Genomic DNA, 19,916 nt, shown 5'->3' on the forward strand with positions numbered 1-19,916 from the left:
AATAATTTATTAGGTGATGAGCTTTCATGGGACAGACCTACTTCTTCAGATCCAGATCTGTTGTCCATCCTGTGTACTGATCAAAGCAGGGGTTCTTGAGAAAATTAGCATGTGATCTTGTGCTCAGGCTGTACATCATAATGCTGATGCACCCGATGATTGAATTAAGGTTACACAAGCAACCATAATTTTGGATTTCATACCTTTCAAATGTTTGACTTAGCGGTCTTAACATTATTTTAATGTTAGGTTTTTTTAATAAACTTCTTTGCTTTATAAATGTCTATTTTAAAAAGCATATGGAACAATAGTGATCTTGGATCATTACCAAATTCCCAGTACACTTATCCCTCATTGAACAATTACTTTATTTACGAGTACTTGCTTAAATGAGGGACACCTATACCTTTCTTAGTTCACTCCACGAGTCAGCTCCCCCTCCTGCTAATACAAGCCTTACCCTATCCCTGCCGCTCTAACCCCCTGTAGTCTGACTCCCCCGCCAGCCCCGCAGCCCCAACCCGCTGCAGCCAGACCCTCCTGCCGGCCCCGTACTGCAGCATCCAGAAAGCTCCGTGGCCCTGCAGCCTGACCCTTGCCAGCCCCGCGGCCCCAAACTGCAGCAGCCAGACCCCCCTGCCACCTGTAGCCCACGTGGCCACATAGCCTGACCCCGTCCCCCATGGCCCCAAACCGCAGCAGCCAGACCCCCATGTTGCCTGCCCCTGCTGGCTCCCCAGCCAGACTCCCCTGTTGGCTCTGTACCGAGGCAGCCAGAAAGCTCCGTGGCCCTGCAGCCTGACACCCCCCTGCCAGCCTGTGGCCCCAAACTGCGGCAGCCTGAACCCGCTGACCCAGCCAGCCAGCAGATTTTAACCCTCCCTCCCGCTCATAGCCCCAAACTACACCCAGCCTTTAACCCTCCACAACCCAAGATTCTCTTACCTTTCAAAAGCAGGTCCACCTGCCGCTACTCCTTCCCCGAGTTAGGAGGCCTAGGAACCAATCAGAGATTTTTACATGCATTTCAATAGGAATTCAGTGTCCCTCTTACAAGTTTTCGCCAACGAGGAGAGAGTTGGAAACCGATTGCACTCGCATAGTGAGGAATGAGTGTATGTTCCTTTTGTTTCTTCTTGAGCAGATGATGCAAGTGGTAATGGTAAAGGCCTATGGGCCTGCTACTTGGGGATGGGGGTGGTGGTGGAGGCACATACTTTGGGGTATTTCAGCTGTTTACTAACATAAGAGGAAAGTTGAGAGTTGGTAGAAATTGATTCAGTTCCAGGTTGTGGAATGGTCAGTGGTATTTCTAGACCCTGGTGCCCCAGTTGGTCTGCCTCATTTATGTAACTGATCTTTGTCTTGCCTACACTTTCTCCCTGCTTTTTAACTATCCAGTCCATCTGTCTTCTGCTCATTCCCTTTCTGCACCCATACCTGTATGTCCTGAGGCCCTCCTTTACAACCTTCTTTTTCCCTCCCCTTCTCCAGCAAAGTGATTCTGTAAACTCTCTCCCAACTGTTGATAGTCTTCACTTGTCTGCATTCCAGTCAGGCTACTTGCCCTTGGAATCATTTCTTTGCCCTGTTTCTCAGTTTCTGGCAGCACAGCAACCTCTAAAAATGTGGAGCAGCCATTGTAGGGAATGTTCTGCTTTGTCCTTGCAGCCCTTGGAGCAGACATAATGCAGATGAAATCCTCAGAATGTACATAAAAATACAAGAAGGGCCATGATCAATATAGCCTGGTGTCCTGTGGGGGTCAGTGATCAGCGGTCAATGTCAGTTGCTTCAGGGGAATTGATCAGAATGGACAATCACTGAGTGAGCCATCCCCCTGTCATCCACACTTAGCTTCTAGCAGTCAGAAGCGGGGTACCCAGATCTTAGGGTTGCATCATCCATGAACATCTTGGTTAATAGCCGTTGATGGACCTAACATCCAGAAACTTAATCTCGTTATTTTGTGAACCCACTTAGATTTTTGGTCTTCACAACATCCCCTGGCAGTGAGGTCTGCAAATTTAACATGTGCCGTGTGATGAAGTTCTTCCTTTTTGTTTTAAACCTGCTAGCTAATAATTTTCATGGGGTAGTTTCTGGTTGTGGTATGGGAAGGAGTAAATAACACTTCTTTGTTCACTTTCTCTGTCCCAATCACAGTGTCATAGACCTCTACTATATCCTCTCTTTGTAATTTTTTTCCCAGCTGAACAGCTGTCAGTATTTTCTTTTTTCTCTCTCCTCATATTGAGTGTTCCATGTCTTTGATCATTTTTGTTGCCCTTCTCTGTACTGTCTCCAATTCTAATATATTGTTTTTTTGCAGTGGAATGACCAAAATTGAAGACAGCATTCAATATGTGAGCATCCCATGGATTTATGTAGTGGCATTATTATATTTCCTGTTTTTTTTAAACCTACTCCCTACTTAATGGTTCCTAACACTGTTAGCTTTTTTTGTCTGCTGCTGCACATTGAGCCAGTGTTTTCAGAGAACTATCCACAAGGACCCCAAGTTCTTTCTTCAGTGGCAATAAAGAAGTTAGATCCCTCATCATTTATATGTGTGGTTGGGGTTATGATTTCTAGCGTACATTACTTTGCATTTACCACTTTGTTGCCCAGTCACCTAGTTTTGTGAGATCAGTTTGAAACACTTCACGGTCTGCTTTGGACCTAACAAGCTTGAGTAGTTTTGTACAGCCTGCATATTTTGACACCTGTATTTTCCCCTTTCTCCAGATTATTTATGAATGTTGAACAGCATGATTCCCAGTACAAATCCTTAGGGGACACCACTATTTACTTCTCTCCATTCTGAAAACCGACCATTTATTCCTACCCTTTGCTTTCCATTTTTAAACAGTTACTGATTCATGAGAAGGCCTTCCATCTCATACCATGACAACTTTGCGTAAGAGACCTCGTGAAAAGGCTAGTATCAGGCTGTTGAAAGTCCAAGTGCACTGTGTCCACTGGATCATTCGGGCCCACGTGCATGTTTGTTCCTTTTAACAAGTGTTATAGATAGACAAGGCATGATTTCCTTTTACAAAAGCAATGCTAACTCTTGCCTAACATATCAAGTTCATATATATTTAGTAATTGTATTCTTTACTAGAGGTTCAGCCAATTTGTGTGGCACTGAAGTTAGGCTTCCTCGTCTGTGGTTCCAAGATTGCCTCTGGAGCCTTTTAAAAAAATTCTCTGTCTTGCTCTCTGTCTTCCAATCATCTGGTACATAAGCTGATTTAAGCGATAGGTTACATTGCACTGTTAGTAGTTCTGCAATTTCATATCTGTATTCCTTTTGGAACTTTTGCATGAATACCATTAGGCCATGGTGATTTATTACTGTTTAATTTTGTTTTATTTCAGTACCTCCTCTACTTGAAACCTCAATCTTGGAGAGGTTCTCAGATTTGTCACCTAAAAAGAATGGCTCAGATGTGATACTCTCCCTTCTATCTTTTTCAGTGAACATTTGTGCAAAAAATACATTTAGCTTCTCCTCAGTGGCCTTGTCTTGTCCTCCTTTAAGTACGTCCATCTTCCAGTAGTCATACCGATTGTTTGGCAGGCTGCCTGCTTCTGATGTACTTAAAATTCTTTTTGCTGTTAAATTTTGAATCTTCTGCTTGCTGAACTTGAAATTCCTTTTAGGCCTGTCTAATCATAATTTTACACTTGACTTGCCAGAGTTTATGCTCTTTTCTATTTTTTTTAGTATGATTTAACTTTTTTTTTTAAAGGATGCCTTTTTTGCCTTTGCCCACTTATTTAATTTGTTTCAGCCATGATGGCACATTTTTGCATCTTAGCTTGTTTTTAATTTGGGGGTGTACCATTTAATTCAAGGTTCCATTATGGCATATTTAAGAAGTTTCCTTGTAGCTTGCAGGCATTTCGCTCTTGTGACTGTACCTATACTATCCCTGACAGGTGTTTGTCTGACCTACTCTCAAAAATCTCCAGTAATGGAGATTCCACAATCTCCCTAGGGCTGTGTCTACACTAAAAAAATAACTTTGAAGTTGCTTACTTTGAAGTACAACTTTGAAGTTAGCAGCTTTGAAGTAGAGCGTCTACACACACTCTACTTCGAAGTTGGACACTACTCCATTCTCAGAAATGGAGTAAGTTAACTTTGAAGTAAGGGAAAGTATGTGTAGACTCTCTGCTGGCTACTTCTATGTCGTGCCTAACTTCGAAGTTAGTTCCTAGTGTAGACACACGCCTGATGATTTATTCCAATGCTTAACTATCCTGATAGTTAGGAAGTTTTTTCTAATGTCTAATGTAAACCTCTGTTGCTACAATTTAAGCCCACTGTTTCTTGTCCTATCATTAGAGGTTAAGGAGAATTTTTCCTCCTGCCCCTTGTAACAGCCTTTGAAATATCCGAAAGGTGTTGTGTCCCATCTCAGTTTCCAGATTGAGCAAACCTAATTCTTTCAGTCTTCTCTCATAGGTCTTGTTTTCTACACTTTTAGTGATTTCTGTTGCTCTTCTCTGGACTTTTTCCAGTTTGTCCGCATCTTTCCTGAAATGTGGTGCAAACTAGAATTGGACACAGTGTTCCAATTAAGGCCTAATCAGCACAGAGTAGAGTGGGAGATGAGTGTGAGAGTGTGGCGACGCGCACACACACCCTACTCCTGTCAGTAGATAGTCTGATTTTCTGATCTGAAAAAGTGGGTCTCTTAGTCTTAAAAACAGGACTGCTGTTTTGTTTTGAACATTTTAAGTTACACAGAATTATAAGCAACTTGGAAGTAGGGTCTTCTAATAAAAAATGTACCTAAACTTAAGTATAAAGAAATACGACTATCTCTTCTATAATGGTTAAATGTTTAATTACATAAAGGTCATCTTGTACCCTAATCTTTGTGATAATCCTAGTGATATCCGTGGGCATGTCTGTGAGCACTGTGGGAGTATATAGTCCTGAGTTATATCCTAGGCCAGCGCTTCCCAAACTTAAAACATTAAAGTACCCGTTTCGGGACTTCAACTTTATCGCTGTACCCCCTCTCCCAGTGTCATCCCAATGCTTATATCCTGATGTTTAGTAATTTATTTTCTGCTGCTTACCCCTTGGAATCCTTTTGCATACCACCAGTGATATGCATACCTCACTTTGGGAAACACTGTCCTAGACCATCCATGGAGAGTAATTAAGCACTGACGGAGAGATGTTCACCCCTGCATCATTTTTATTCTGCGTAAAAAGATCTGGACAGTGGGCTAAAGAGCTCTTAAATGTCCTATGTCTAGCTAGGGGAAGGTAGCCATAATGCAATTTTTTGAGGGATCCATTGTAAGACCTTGGTGTAGGGCAGGGATCAGCAACCGCACGAGAGGCTCTAAGAGTGGCACGTGAGCCGATTTTTCATTGGCACATGAGGTGGGAGCTCAGTCACACCGCACCTCCCCCATCCATCTGGGAGCTTGTCAAAACCATGACATTTGTGGATTAACAAAAGACCAGCTAATGCTACTAACCGCTACCTAAAAGGTAAAGCTCTGCATCTGTGTGCGTGTGTGTTTGTTAATGAAGCTGTTACAAGTAGCACTATTAGTGACTTCAAAAAGTATCACAGGCACTCAAATGGTATGTAGAGGTCAAGGGCTAATATCTGCTTTCTGCCTCTGAGAGGTTGTTGACCCCTGGTGTAGGTAATTGAGGTCATGGCTCTAAGAGGCCCGTTAGGGTTGAGGGCTATAGCACTTGTCGCAGTGTACTTGATTATGTCTCGTAGGCTGCAGTTTGGAGGTGTGGTTGCAGCACCTACAATTCAAGTGTCCTTGTCTGATGTGATGGGAAGAATGTTACTTAGAGTGGGGTTCTCTCTGTACCAGAATTACCCATTTTCTCCATAAAGACTGTTGTATGCATTGAGTGTTTTTCTTATCCAGGCAGCATTTGTACAGTGTTGATAGGTTAAGAGTTCTTCTGGCATTTGGGTCCCAATGAAATTAAAATATTAGCGTAAAGTCTGGGAGATATTTGTAACCAAAGTGTTTAGATCCAAATGCAGGTTGAACCTCTCTAATCCAACACTCCCTAGTCTGGCAACATCTGTAATCTGGCATGATTTTAGTTTGCTAGACAACCACTTATCATGGTTATGGCCAAGTTTCCTGTGATCCCATAAAGTTCGTTTGCTCTTGTGGGTTTTATTAACGCTCAAATCTTTCAATGAAGTGTCATAAAGAGCATCAGACTTTAGCTTTTTGGAGCTGGGGCTGTATCTTAGTCACTATTGAATAATACATATTTCTGATTTTTTTTCTACCTACATTTCCACTGCATTTATCATTTGTCTCAATTTGACACATCCTGTTTTTGAACTACTTCTTCTCCCATAATTTCTTCTTATTTGACAAATAAGATCCTACACTATTAAATGCCTTGAAAATGGCATCTGTCCTTTTTGCTAAGAGGCTGGATACAGTTTAGTCTTAGGTGAGGTGCGATGGTAAAATAGAAGGGCAAAATAGAATGTCCTTTCCTTTCCAACAACCAAAAATGAGTAAGAAATGGGAGGAAAAAGGACAGTGTATTTGTATACCAAGGTAATAGGTGGCAGCATAAAATCCTCAAGTAGATAGTTGGTTAGAGGCTGATCTCCACACTCCCCTCACTTTCCCAAAAATGTAGTTTCCTGATGTCTTGTAGTGTTTGTACAGGATTTCCTCACTAGCTAGTAGTGCGTCATTGCCAAAATATAACTTTGTTGCCTATTGAGGCAGTATCCAACATTGAATTGCACTATTTGTTTGACCTTTGCTCTGAAATGTACAGTAAACTCTTTCATATCTTGCAGCCCTGGGGCTGGGAGGTTGCCAGATATTAAAATATTCTGGATAAGAGAGAGGTATACCTAGCAATACATAACACTAAAGAAAAAACAGATTAGACATTAAGAAGCAAACAAAAATGTATCCAGAGTACTTTATTTACCAACAACAGTAGTATTGTACATTGTAAACTTACACTGAATTTGCTGTATTTATTTGTATTTACTTTCACTGTACTGCACATACAGAAAACTACTAAAATTTATTTGTTTAAAATGCTGGCTGTTTGAGAGCTCTGTATGGTAGAATGTCGGATGCGAAAGAGTTTACTGTAATTTGATGAAGTAGGGGCTGTCCATGCATTCAAAGTAGAGTTATGTTGCTGTGGTGATTTCACATTGTTTAGTATTGGAGAAACCACATAATGGTAAGTTAGAATACATCAAAAAACAAATATGCTACCCATGAACTTCGCATGTAATACAGAATGTTTTTCATACAACATGCAATTTCTTTTCAGGTTAAGGGAAGTTTCAGAGAAGCTGAACAAATACAATTTGAATAGGTAAGACATATTAGATATTGCTATAAAACAATCCAGCAAAACAATTTTTCTGCCTGACAAACCAAAATTTACATTGTAGATAGAAATTTTTACCACTAACATTTTACTTTTTTGGTATATTTTGAAGAGAGTTAACTTATGCCTATGTAGGCTGCTCTAGCAGTGTTTATTTGTAAGTACCAGTCTCATCATGACTCTATTTTGGAGTGCAGGCTCCACTTTTTATTGTTGACTGAACTAGGATAAACAGTATTCCTCTATCACTTTTTAAGGTTTTGACTTTTCTATGCTTCATGACTGAAAAATACATCATAGTTGCTTCCACTAATGTACATTTTAGTCATTTTAAATGTTTTATATCAGTAACCATCATTGAACATTTCTCCTTCCATATTCCACTTTTTACTTTTTGTTCAGAGTTCAAAAGTTTAAAAATGTTATACATGCTCACTTTTTGTTTTCAGCCACCCCCCTTTGAATGTGTTGGAACAGGCTACTATTAAACAGTGTGTGGTGGGACCAAATCATGCTGCATTTCTTCTTGAGGTAAATTACTCAAATCTGTTCTCATAACAAATTTTGAAATCATACAATTAAACATAATGCTTTTAACATCACAGTAATCCACATTAATCAGCAACTGAAAACTTGATTTTTCTCTAATTCTACCTTGTATTTCAATTTTGGAAACTTCCCCCCCCCCCTTGTTTTAAAAATAGGATGGTAGAATCTGCAGGATTGGGTTTTCAGTTCAGCCGGACAGACTGGAATTGGGTAAACCTGACAATGATGGGTAAGAATTTTCTTTTTTGTATTCAACAGATATATGAACTGGATAAATCTGGGTTTTCTTACATATTTCTTTGAAATTTGTCCTCAAAATTTAAAATAAATACTTGTACCCATGTTGGAAATCTTTAGGTGTTCTGTAATGGTTGTGGTGACGTACCTGAAGAGGCCAGTTCTAGCTTGATGGGTATATTTTTGTGTTTGAAAGAAATGCCATACCAAGTACCGAAATTATGGTAAAAGTCGTACAGGATCTTGTTAATAGTAGTAGTAGTAGTAATACTAATAATAATAATAAATAATAATAATAATAATAAAAAAGCAACTTGCTGAAAGGAGCACACTTTAAGTGTTCCAGGCCCATATTGAACCTATTTGGATGGTGGTTCTGATTGGAAGGAGTTTAGCTGAGGTAAGTGCCCTTGATAGGACTACTATCAAAATAACGTAAATCTGGGCTTAAAACAATCTTTTTAATACTCAAATAGCAAGTTGTTGCCTCTGGTCTATAGAAGTAACATTTGACAATTGCCGTCTATACATAAGGTTCAGAGGCTACTTCAGTTCAAAGTAATTAGAATCCCACGCGTTATTCTGTCAGAGGTTTTTTTAAAGTAGAAAACAATGGATTGCTGACATGAATATCTGTTAGGCATGCTTTCCATTTCTCAGTATACATCTTCCTATTTTGCAGTTAGATTAGTTTGGAATATTCCCCAAGGGTGTTGCTTAAGCTGGTATGTTACCAGAATAAGTCCCTGAGACTTTAGACCTGGGATTCCAGGTTTTGTTCTTAACCCATTTGGGATTGTTATGTGACTGATTTACCATCTTTTACTTTCAGTTCAAAGTTGAACAGTGGCTCAGGGGCAGGAAGGACATCCAGGCCAGGCAGGACTAGTGACTCCCCATGGTTTCTGTCTGGTTCTGAAACTCTGGGCAGACTGGCAGGCAACACCCTTGGGTAAGTTTTGATAGGATTGAGGCTGCAATCTTTTTGTACCATATTTGGGTATGTGTGTATACACATATAAATTGTATACAACTTGTATGAAAGATGTTTAAATGCAGCAATTGTTTAGCTAGGGAACAACAATGAAAACCCTGTTTTGTTAAAATCACAACTGATCACTTGGAACCTAAGATTTGAAGATATCCTGTGTTCAAGATATAACCCATCTAGAATATGTACAACTAAAACTAAACTCATAATATTGGTTGTGTGGTCCTTTACATCACACTTCTTCTGGAAATCTTTTAAATTGCTAGTATAAAAGTAATGCATTTTTGAATGAGAAGGATTGCAGAGGGGGGAAATATGTTTTGTGTATTTGGCAATGTTTCATTCATAGTCAGTTTTAAAGTTTGCCTTCCTGTGTAACTCAGTTGGTTTCTTTTATTTGTGTTGGTCTTTCACACAGCAACTGGAGACAAAAGGGCAGTGGTTACTGAAAAACCACAAATTTAGAAAAAAATTGAGTAATACAGTATTAACTTTAATTATTTCAAATTGTTCCATTTCAGTCAGATGTGTATATATCCATTTAAATTAGTCTTTTTATTTAATCATAATAAATTTTGTATTCTTTGACTTTTTAATGACATTTTGAACACTACAACATTTTGTTAGTGAATATTTCAGTGTTTATTATGAAATTCTGTAATCATACAGTCCCTGCATAAGTAGCAAATTTTGCATAATGGTTAATCAGAGAGGCAGTCACCTTTGACCGAAGTGGAATTTGTTCCTTACGTGTGTCGAAGAACAAATAACTTCTTCTAGTGCTTTGTATGATTTTAAAGAAAAAGAAATGGAATGCTGTTGTATATTGAGTCCAAGCTTTTTGTCCCAAGTTTATTTTTAAGGCAAGCTAAAAAATGTTGAGGTCTATAAATGTGTTAGAACAGTTCTCATAATTTAAGGCATGCACCTTCTAGCTGGATCTAGAGAACACCAAATTGATTTTTCGTGCTCTGTTGTTAATTGAGCACCCTGTATGAACAGGACACCAACCCTAAGGCATTTTAGACCTTCCCTGGTACAATTCAGAAGTAGATAAGTGAATGGTGGCAAATCAGCATAATGAGAGTATTTGTTAGCTGCTGAAGTGAATGGAATTATTTAATTCATATCGGGTCTCAAACTTTTTTAAAATATGGAATACTTAAACAAGAAATTCTCTTATGGTCCACCTTGCGCATCTGGTAAAACTGGTATTAATATTATAGCCAGCCCACATTAGATAGAACCACTAAGGTTGCAGGAGCTGTTTTGTGCAATTGTTAAGAATGATTTTCTCAGAAAGGGGAAGTGCAGTATAGACAGGACCACTGGAAATTAGATTAAGATAAACTTTGCCCAATTTAATACATGGTTATATCCAGTCCCCTCTCTTCCCAAATATTGCATCATTTTTTTAAAATCTCCTAGGATATGCAGTTTTATACATGTTCGAACCAAAGCGCTCCTTGCTGCTTGACCTATTGCATATCTGCTTCTGTTCATTTATGTTCAGTTTGCTGCTGTCAGAAATTCATAGTTGATGCTTACACTGAAGGAATATCTAACAGAGCTTCTTATTTTCTGGGGTCATGTGTTTTAGCTGTGTACTTTTTTCTTTGTTGTGACCGACCATTTTTAGGCCATCAGCAGTCCACTGTGTGAAATTTCAGAATTGTCATCTTAAAGCATTAATAAAAATAATCTGACTGTTTTGAACCATGCAAACAATATTTGCATATTAAAATTCAGACTAATTTACTGTGTCCTAGACTACAGGACTTCACAAATTAAGATGAAAATCAAGCTATGGATGTATGTGCATGCAATTAAACTCCCATGGCTGACTGTGTCAGCTGATTCAGGCTTGTAGGGCTCATGCTGTGGGTCTAGAAAATTGTCAGTTAGATATCCAAGCCCTTTTTCTTTAAAATCCAGTTAACTGTATTTGTGTCTTGAATTGCTTTCCACAGAGACTTTAGCAGTTGCTACTTCAGACAGCATGGATTTTTCCTGTTATTGATCAGAGCTTTGGTCTTCTGTATTTTCTTTTTGAAACTATTAAAGATGAAGCTGGTCCTTTTTAACTACTTCTGTTTACACTGTTGATTAAATTGTTGGTGATCGTATATCTTATATCCTTAAATCTGTATGCAGTAGTACAGCCTCTATGTTGGTTAGAAAAGCACTCACTCTAAAGGAATTGCATTGCAGATATATCATCCAAAGCCTGGTCTTGTATAATTATAAACTAGAGAGACTTTCAGATTCTTAGCACACTGCAAGTTACCTCAGTTTACTCCAGCACAGATCCATCTGAAGGAATTCTGTGACTGTTTTAAACTATTAAAAGGTAGCTGTGACCAAGTGGATTGAGGATGAATCTAGAAATTGGGAGACCTGGTTTTCTTTTTGTCTAAAGCTACATATGCGCTACTCTGGGATTCAATTTCACATGTTTAGTATGAATGTGGGAAGTTGACCTCTGTACTCCTTGCGAGATGCAAGGAGTAAGGGAGGTCAATGGGAGAAACTCTCCTGTTTACCTTCTCCAGTAGAGGCAGCCAAGTTAACAAAGTGTAGATGCATTGATTCTAGCTATGCAAATACCATAGCTAGAATTGCGTATCTATGGTCGACCTACTTTGCCTAGTGTAGATGTAGCCTAACTCAGTGAACAAGTCACTTTTAATTGCAGCTACCCTATCTGTAAAACGGGCATGCTTCTTCTTCGAGTGTCCCCGTGGGTGCTCCACAATAGGTGTCGGGCTTGCCCGGCGCCGCAGATCGGATCTTCCAAGCAGTTTCTGCCGGACCGCGCATGCGCCGGCGCGCGCCGCTCCCTTGAGCGCTCCTGGCCATGTGCGCGATCCAGTCCCCGCCAGTTCCTCTTAACCGCCATCGGCTGCAGACGGAATCCGAACTAGGCTAAGGCCAAGTAGCGTATTCAATTACTTTAACTGTTTTTCTTTAAAGTTTTTCAAGTACTTAGGCTACTGCAAGTTAGCCGGTTGTTATTTTTGCAAAAAAAAAAAAACAAAAAAAAACAAAAGCAACAAACAAACTACAAGCGGGACAGCTTCAATCCAGTCCCAGTAACAAGCGCCGGAGGCCAGGAGCATAGGGCCATCAGCCCTCCTGCTGCGGCAGGCCATCGGAAGGGGAAAACAGCACAGAGAAGGTGCTAAGTACCCGTTTAACAACTGAAAGACTCACCAACAATGTCCTCTTCAGGATTTAAAAAATGTGAGTCCTGCCGAGAGGCGATGCCAGCGTCCGATGGGCACAGTCTATGCATAAGGTGCCTTGGGGAGTCCCATGTTGCACAGAAATGCTCCTTCTGTGCTAAATTAACAGCCAGAGCAAGGAGAGACAGGGAGATGCGGCTTAAAATGCTGCTTTTTGATAGGGCCCTCCAGCCAGACGTGCCGGAGCGGCCGCAGCAGGAGGGACCCTCCGGGGCCCATAAAAGGAAAGCTGCCTCCCTCACCCCATCAGCGCAAAAACGGAGGAAAGCCTCCCCAGCCCGATCCCTGCCGGCAGCAACAGCGAGCGGGACGGGAGGAGCGAGCAGCCCCCAGCCGCAGCAACAGCTGATCGGCGGCGGCACGGAGAGCCACGTGGAAGCGGCTCAGCCTCCGATAATCAGCCAGCCGCCCCGCACCGCAGGCAGGGCAGCGGCTAAACAAGCGCCGGTGCCAGCGGCACCGCAGGCAGCGGCACCGACCCCCGGGGAACCGGCGGTGCAGAGAGCGCAGGCACGCAGCCTGCAGGCACCGAAGGACACCGCACGTGCGGCACCGCCTTCGAGCGTGCCGAGCACGGTGCGGACGGGGCCGGGATCCCCTGTGCGTCGGGGCGGAGTTACCTCCTCCAGGGAGGGGGAAGGCTGCACACAAGAGGAGGCATTGCAGCCCCTCTCTGGACAGGGCTGTGGAGTTGCTTTCTCACAGCCCTCCGCTTATGTTGCAGACTCCAACTAGAAGGCAGGGGTCCCCCCTAGCCTACCCGGAGCCCCCTTCTCCATTTTTGCAACCAGCCTCACCCTGGCTGGGACCACCTTCACCCTTCCTGGGGTTTGAACCGCTGGACTATTATGCAAAATCGCTCTTTCCAGTGTCTTGACGATCTCCCTCCCCCAGACGCAGAGGGTATGCACCAAGGGAGTGGTCTAGGTCACCTTCCCAAGAACAGTGCCTATACTGCCATGGTCGCCCCTACCACGCGGGGCATAGACACCATCGGCAATCTACTAGGGAAAGATCCCCACAGACGATCTCGTACCCCCGAGGGCAATTGCGACCGGGGACAGAGACTCAAGCATCTCAGGGGGGACTGGTTATGGAACCCCGAGATTTTCCCTCGCAAACCTCTAGCGAGAGGGTGTACCATCACCAGCAGGAACCGGAAGGGTCCAGAGAGACGTACCCCAGCGGTTCCTCGCTCTCCTCCCCGGACGAGGCTACGGCCCCGGGGGACGTCCATCCTCCGGACGATCTCAAACAGTTTCAAGAGCTGTTTAAGAGGGTGGCCTTCACTCAAGGCATCCAGACAGCAGAGGTGCAAGAGAAACACCATAAACTCCTCAAAAATTTGAGACCTCCGGCCTCCTCCAGAGTAGCAATACCGCTTGATGAAGCGATCTTAGAGTCCGCCACTACGATATGGCAGACCCCTGCGACTATTCCGCCTGTCCAAAAGAGAGCGGATAAGAAATACTTAGTGCCGGCGAAGGGCATGGAGTTCCTGTTCAGCCACCCACAGCCAAATTCCTTGGTGGTGGAGTCGTCGCAACAAAGATCAAAGACATCTCAATTCAGGACAGGGGGACAGACAAAGATGCCAAGAAGCTAGAGCTGTTCGGCAGAAAGGTCTACTCCTCCTCCACTTTAACGTTGCGAATGGCAAATTACGCAGCACACTTAGCGAACCATAATTTCGACAACTATTCCAGGTTAACCTCCCTCATGGACTCGCTTCCAGAGGACAAAAAGCCGGTCCTCAAGGCCATAGTACAAGAAGGGTACGCGGCCTCGAGGACGGGAGTTCAGATCGCCCTGGACGTTGCGGACACAGCAGCACGTTCCACAGCAATGCCCCTCCATACACAAAGAAAAGGTACTAACCTCAACAAAGATGGTACCAGTACCAGCAACAGCGCCCCCAGTACCACAGGGGTTACGAGCAAGGGCGACTTCAACAGCACCAGCAGTACGGAACTCCCAGGCGACGTTCACAACAGAGCCGTGCGTCCTCGGGGCGGGGCCAAAGGCCACAAGTTTGACATACAGATCCAGGGCTGCGCCATCACTACCATCGCACAAGGTCATCCGAAGCGACTATTCCACCATCGCCTCCGACCATTCTACGACCAGTGGCAAAGGATCACCACAGACAAATGGGTGCTGGAGATCATAGCCACGGGGTACGCCATCCCTTTCCATTCGCTCCCACCGTCACGACCTCCACCCAAGCCCCACCTCCAGGAGGCCTCCCATGTAGCGAGGCTCAGGCAGGAGGTGGACCATCTCATGCTCATAGGGGCAGTGGAAAGAGTGCCGGAGCAACTGCAAGGGAAAGGGTTCTACTCCAGGTACTTCCTCACGGAGAAAAAGACAGGAGGCTGGAGGCCCATCTTAGACCTTCGCGGCCTCAACAGGTACCTGCGCAAGCAACGTTTTCGGATGACCACAATCGCCTCCATCCTTACAGCACTGGACGATGGAGACTGGTTCGCAGCCCTCGATTTACAAGACGCGTACTTCCATATAACTATCCATCCGGCTCACCGGCGATTCCTCCGGTTCATGGTAGGCAATGAACACTTCCAATACAAGGTCCTACCGTTTGGCCTCTCCTCGGCCCCCAGAGTCTTCACCAAGACCTTGGCAGTGGTGTCAGCCTACCTGCACAGACAGGGGGTATTTATTTTCCCGTATCTGGACGACTGCCTGCTCAAAGGGGCCTCGAAGGGGGAGGTTCTGCGCATGATACGCGTCACAGCAAACACGTTCTCTTCACTCGGCCTGGTTATCAATCTGGCAAAATCGAAAATAGACCCCACACAGGACATAGAGTTCATAGGGGCTCGCATAAACTCGGTTACAGCGAGAGTATATCTACCAGAGGCTCGTTTTCGGGCCATCGGTTCCCTCATGCAGGTCATCACCTTCAGCCCTACGGTGCCGGTCTTGACGTGCTTGCAGCTGCTGGGCCACATGGCAGCGGCGACATTCGTAGTACAGAACGCCAGGTTACACATGCGCAGCATGCAGGACTGGCTGGCGAGTGTATACAAACTGGCAGTACACACCGTTCACAGGGTGGTGTCGCCCACAGCTGGGGTGCGCAAATCCCTACAATGGTGGGTAAACCCCAGGAACCTGCTAACAGGGGTACCCTTCCACCAGCCGCAAATATCGGTTTTTGTCACTACAGATGCCTCCTTCATAGGGTGGGGAGCGCACATGGGCGAAGAGGTGACTCAAGGACTGTGGTCACCCACGGAACAGTCACTACACATAAATATACTGGAGCTCAGAGCAGTGTTCAACGCCTGCAGACACTTTCGAGACCACATACAAGGCAAAGTCGTCGGGATCAGTACAGACAATACCTCCACCATGTTTTATATAAACAGGCAAGGAGGAGCTCGATCCCGTGCCTTATGCGCGGAAGCAATCCGCTTATGGAACTGGTGCATTGCCAACAATATAATCTTGAAAGCCTCATACTTGCCGGGTGCGCACAACGTGAAGGCAGACCAGCTGAGCAGGCGTTTTGCACTCACACACGAGTGGCAGATCCATCCCGATCTGCTACGGCCGATTTTCCACGCATGGGGTTTTCCCCAAATAGACCTGTTTGCCACTCAGCACAACAAGAAGTGCCCACGATTCTGCTCCAGGGGAGGACTGGAATGGGGGTCGGGAACGCGTTCGCGATCCCGTGGAGGGGCCCCCTGCTTTATGCGTTTCCTCCCACAGTGCTGATCCACAAAGTCTTGCGGAAAGCCAGGAGGGAAAGGGCCCGGATGATCCTGATTGTCCCAACATGGGATCGACAACAATGGTTCCCCCTACTCCTGCGCATGTCGGACCGTCCACCGATGCCTCTTCCGGTGGCGCCGGATCTGCTCACGCAAGCCCAGGGGTCCATAGTGCACCCGCACCCCCAAAGCCTGCAACTGCAAGCGTGGTTAATCCATGGCTCAGCTCCCTAGAGAGCACATGCACAGTGGAAGTACAGCAAGTCCTAGAAAGTAGCAGGAGGACTTCCACCAGGAAGACCTACAAGCAAAAATGGACTCGCTTCACGGCTTGGTGTTCTACCAAACAGCTGGCCCCCCCTTTTGGTGCCTATACCTACAATACTAGAGTATTTACTGGACCTCAAGAGAGGAGGACTCTCGCTATCCTCGTTGAAGGTCCACCTTGCCGCCATCTCGGCGTTCAGACACGAGGAGGAAGGGCACACGGTGTTCGCCCACCCTATGGTTACCAGGTTCCTCAAAGGGTTGGTAAACCTATACACCCCTCGGAAACCGATTCCACCTTCGTGGAACTTGGACCTGGTGCTTACCACGCTAATGGGACCACCATTCGAGCCCTTGGCCATGGTTCCCCTCCGCCTCCTTACAGTAAAGACGACCTTTCTTCTTGCAATTACGTCAGCTCGTAGGATGAGCGAGCTCGCGGCAGTCATGGCAACGCCACCCTGCACTGTTTTTTCCAAGGAGGCGGTAACCATACGGCTGCATCCAGCCTTTGTTCCCAAAGTTTCTTCCGAGTTTCACATTAACGAACCTATTGTTCTACCCTCGTTTTATCCAAAGCCTCATAACTCCAACGAAGAGGCGCGCCTACACCTCCTGGACGTGAGGAGGGCGCTAGCCTTCTACGTAGACAGGACCAAGTCCTTCCGGAAAACGGATAGACTCCTAGTCTCCCTCGCTCCCAAATCAAAAGGAGAAGGTCTCTCCTCGCAGAGAATCTCACAGCACATTGTATCCTGCATAAAAATGTGCTACGAGCTCAAAAAGACTCCTTTATCGGCCACTCCCAGGGCTCATTCCACTAGGGCGGTGGCGGCATCAACAGCCTTTTTCAAGGGCGTTGCGTTAAAAGACATTTGCAGAGCGGCGACCTGGTCATCCTACGACACCTTCGCCAAACATTACGCCCTTCACAGGGTATTCCAAGAGGATACCCGTCTCTCTGCAGCGGTCCTCTCGGGGGCAAGCTGCACATAATCCGATTACCCACCTCCTATCTTGGGTTACTGCTGGGTAGTCACCTATTGTGGAGCACCCACGGGGACACTCGAAGAAGAAAGAGAAGTTACTCACCGTAGTAACGGTGGTTCTTCGAGATGTGTCCCCGTGGGTACTCCACTACCCGCCCATCCTCCCCGCTTCGGATCTCTGTTAGTGTTTTGCAGGGGCACCTGAGGCGGTTGGTCGAGGAACTGGCGGGGACCGGATTGCGCACATGGCCAGGAGCGTGCAAGGGAGCGGCGCGCGCCGGTGCATGCGCGGTCCGGCAGAAACTGCTTGGAAGATCCGATCTGCGGCGCCGGGCAAGCCCGACACCTGTTGTGGAGCACCCACGGGGACACATCTCGAAGAACCACCGTTACTACGGTGAGTAACTTTTCTTTGCTCGTTTTTGTGAAGTGACATACACTACTTCTGGAGAAATTTTGCTCTAAAAATTCTGTGGATTATATTTAAAATTATGCCTATATTTATTTGTCAAAATAACACTATATAATGATGGCAGAAATGTAGCTACCTCTCTGTTACTATATAATCATGCCAGTTTCAGTTAGTTTGATAATTTATTTCGAAGTACCTTTGGGCAACTCTCTGGAGTAAGAGACATAAATTTCTGCCCCCAAGGAGCAGATGGTTAAAGAAACCTCTATGACAACCCATCTCTTGTTTTTCTGCTCTGCTGTGCTCTTCTCTTCTCTTCTATAACCTCCCATCCCAGTTGCTGGACATACCCCAGAGCCCAGGGATTCAGAAGGAGAAACCGCCTGATGCTGGGTTCCAGGCTGTTGGGGTGTTTTCTGCATGCCACGTCCTTTCCAGGAACTGAAGCAATTGGGAACTCTCCAGCCACCATCCCCAAACCTTCCTTCCTTCACTGGAGTGGCTTCTATTTGAGAGCTGGGGAGATTTGCCTAAAGCCCCAGTGCAGGGGGCTGCAACCTGTGGCTCTTTAAGGACTTTTTTGTGGCTCCTGATGCTATAATTGCAAAGTTTAAAAAACAAAACAAAAAAAAAAGCCTCTCTAACTTTTGTTATATTGTTAAATGTCTTAAAAACTGAACAATGAACAACTCATACCTAAATAGCAAACAATGTGTGATCTCTAAATATTGGATAATGCCACCTTTAATATGTACAGTGCATTGTGGGATACGTGTGCATACTGTTCTTAAAGTAGGGGTTACAAAAAGTATGGTTTGACAGTTTTTAATAAATAACATCTCGTATTCATATGCATTGTGGCTCCTGAGTTATTCAGTTTTTTACCATATTTGAAAAAAATGGCTCTTCCTCTTTTGGTTGCTGACCCCGGCCCTAGTGGGACTCCCTTGTGGTGGTTCTGCAGCTTTGCAATGCCAACTCTGTGTAGGAGAAAGGAAATTCTGGGCAGAACGTTGATTCTGAAAACTCTGCATTGGACAGTGGCACAGAATTCCTCCAGGAGACACATGCTAAAGCAAATACTAAGCTTTAGTAACTATTGAAAATAGTATAGCTCCAGACTGGGTAGCACCTGTCCTCCTGCAGATAGACTTGCAAAGTAGTTGTAAAAGTGTATGATAGCATCAGGAACATGATTGATTGCTTCAAAGTGCATTTCTTTTGAATAGTGGCATCTTCTAGATGGACAGGTCAGAAGAGCTGTTAGATATTGGTAGGACAGACAGTGAAGTGTCATGACAGTCTCTCAAGCTCTGTTGGCTGAATGTGACAAGCTACTGTGTCTGCTGCTCACTATGACGTTATGCACAGTTAGGTGTAATACTTTCTTGTTGACGTTACTTTTGCTTCTAGAAATTCCAAGATTCGTGACTGGTAGAGTCATGAAGAGTAATTTTATTTCTCCAAAAATCTACTTCCTAAAATTTCTTGTGCACCCCAGACTTATACTTTGTTCTTGTCTGCTGTCTAAATTGTATATGCTTTATTAGTGTTAGAGATTACTTCTCTGGAAAGATCAACTGAAGATTCAAGTTGAGAGGCTCCTGTTTTTTACACGTGGGTGACAAAGCTCAGCCTCAGTTGTACATTTAATTTCTATCAAATTGAGAATAGTATCCCAGCAAGTGGCTGATGTGATGATTTCAATAAATAAAACTCAATACATTTTACCTTTTTAAAATAGCCCAGAAAATGTACAGATCTGTTTAAAAATAGTAATAAAAATCTCAATCCCGTAGAAGCCGATGGAGTTCCGGGGTCAGTGGGAGTGGAGGAGGATCCTCTGGCAGATCATCAGCTGGAGCTCGGGATTCCCGAAGGCAGACTAGAGTTATTCGCACTGGACGTGATAGAGGATCTGGACTGTTGGGTAGTCAGCCACAGCCAGTAATTCCAGCTTCAGTAATTCCTGAGGAACTCATTTCGCAGGTAGGTGAACTGGTAGAACTTTGTTGCCTCCGTTGATAAGCCTTTGGGAACTGCTTGTAATTGATGGTTGGGATACAGTTAGCCATTGTGTGTTCTCTTTGCCTTTA

At 44.4% G+C, this 19,916-nt stretch overlaps 1 protein-coding gene across 1 annotated transcript in view; it reads left to right on the forward strand.

Moving 5' to 3' along the window:
• UBR5 (ubiquitin protein ligase E3 component n-recognin 5) overlaps positions 1–19,916 on the forward strand; it is a 160,812-nt gene that overhangs the window by 18,751 nt on the left and 122,145 nt on the right. Inside the window, exons 2-6 of the mRNA XM_074986831.1 lie at positions 7,331–7,375; positions 7,840–7,921; positions 8,095–8,168; positions 9,009–9,128; positions 19,620–19,809. Of these exons, the coding sequence (XP_074842932.1) occupies positions 7,331–7,375; positions 7,840–7,921; positions 8,095–8,168; positions 9,009–9,128; positions 19,620–19,809 (511 nt within the window). The remainder of the gene's footprint in view (positions 1–7,330; positions 7,376–7,839; positions 7,922–8,094; positions 8,169–9,008; positions 9,129–19,619; positions 19,810–19,916) is intronic.

The sequence above is a fragment of the Carettochelys insculpta genome, chromosome 2 (assembly GCF_033958435.1).
Source record: "Carettochelys insculpta isolate YL-2023 chromosome 2, ASM3395843v1, whole genome shotgun sequence".
In the NCBI taxonomy this organism is placed as follows: domain Eukaryota; kingdom Metazoa; phylum Chordata; order Testudines; family Carettochelyidae; genus Carettochelys; species Carettochelys insculpta.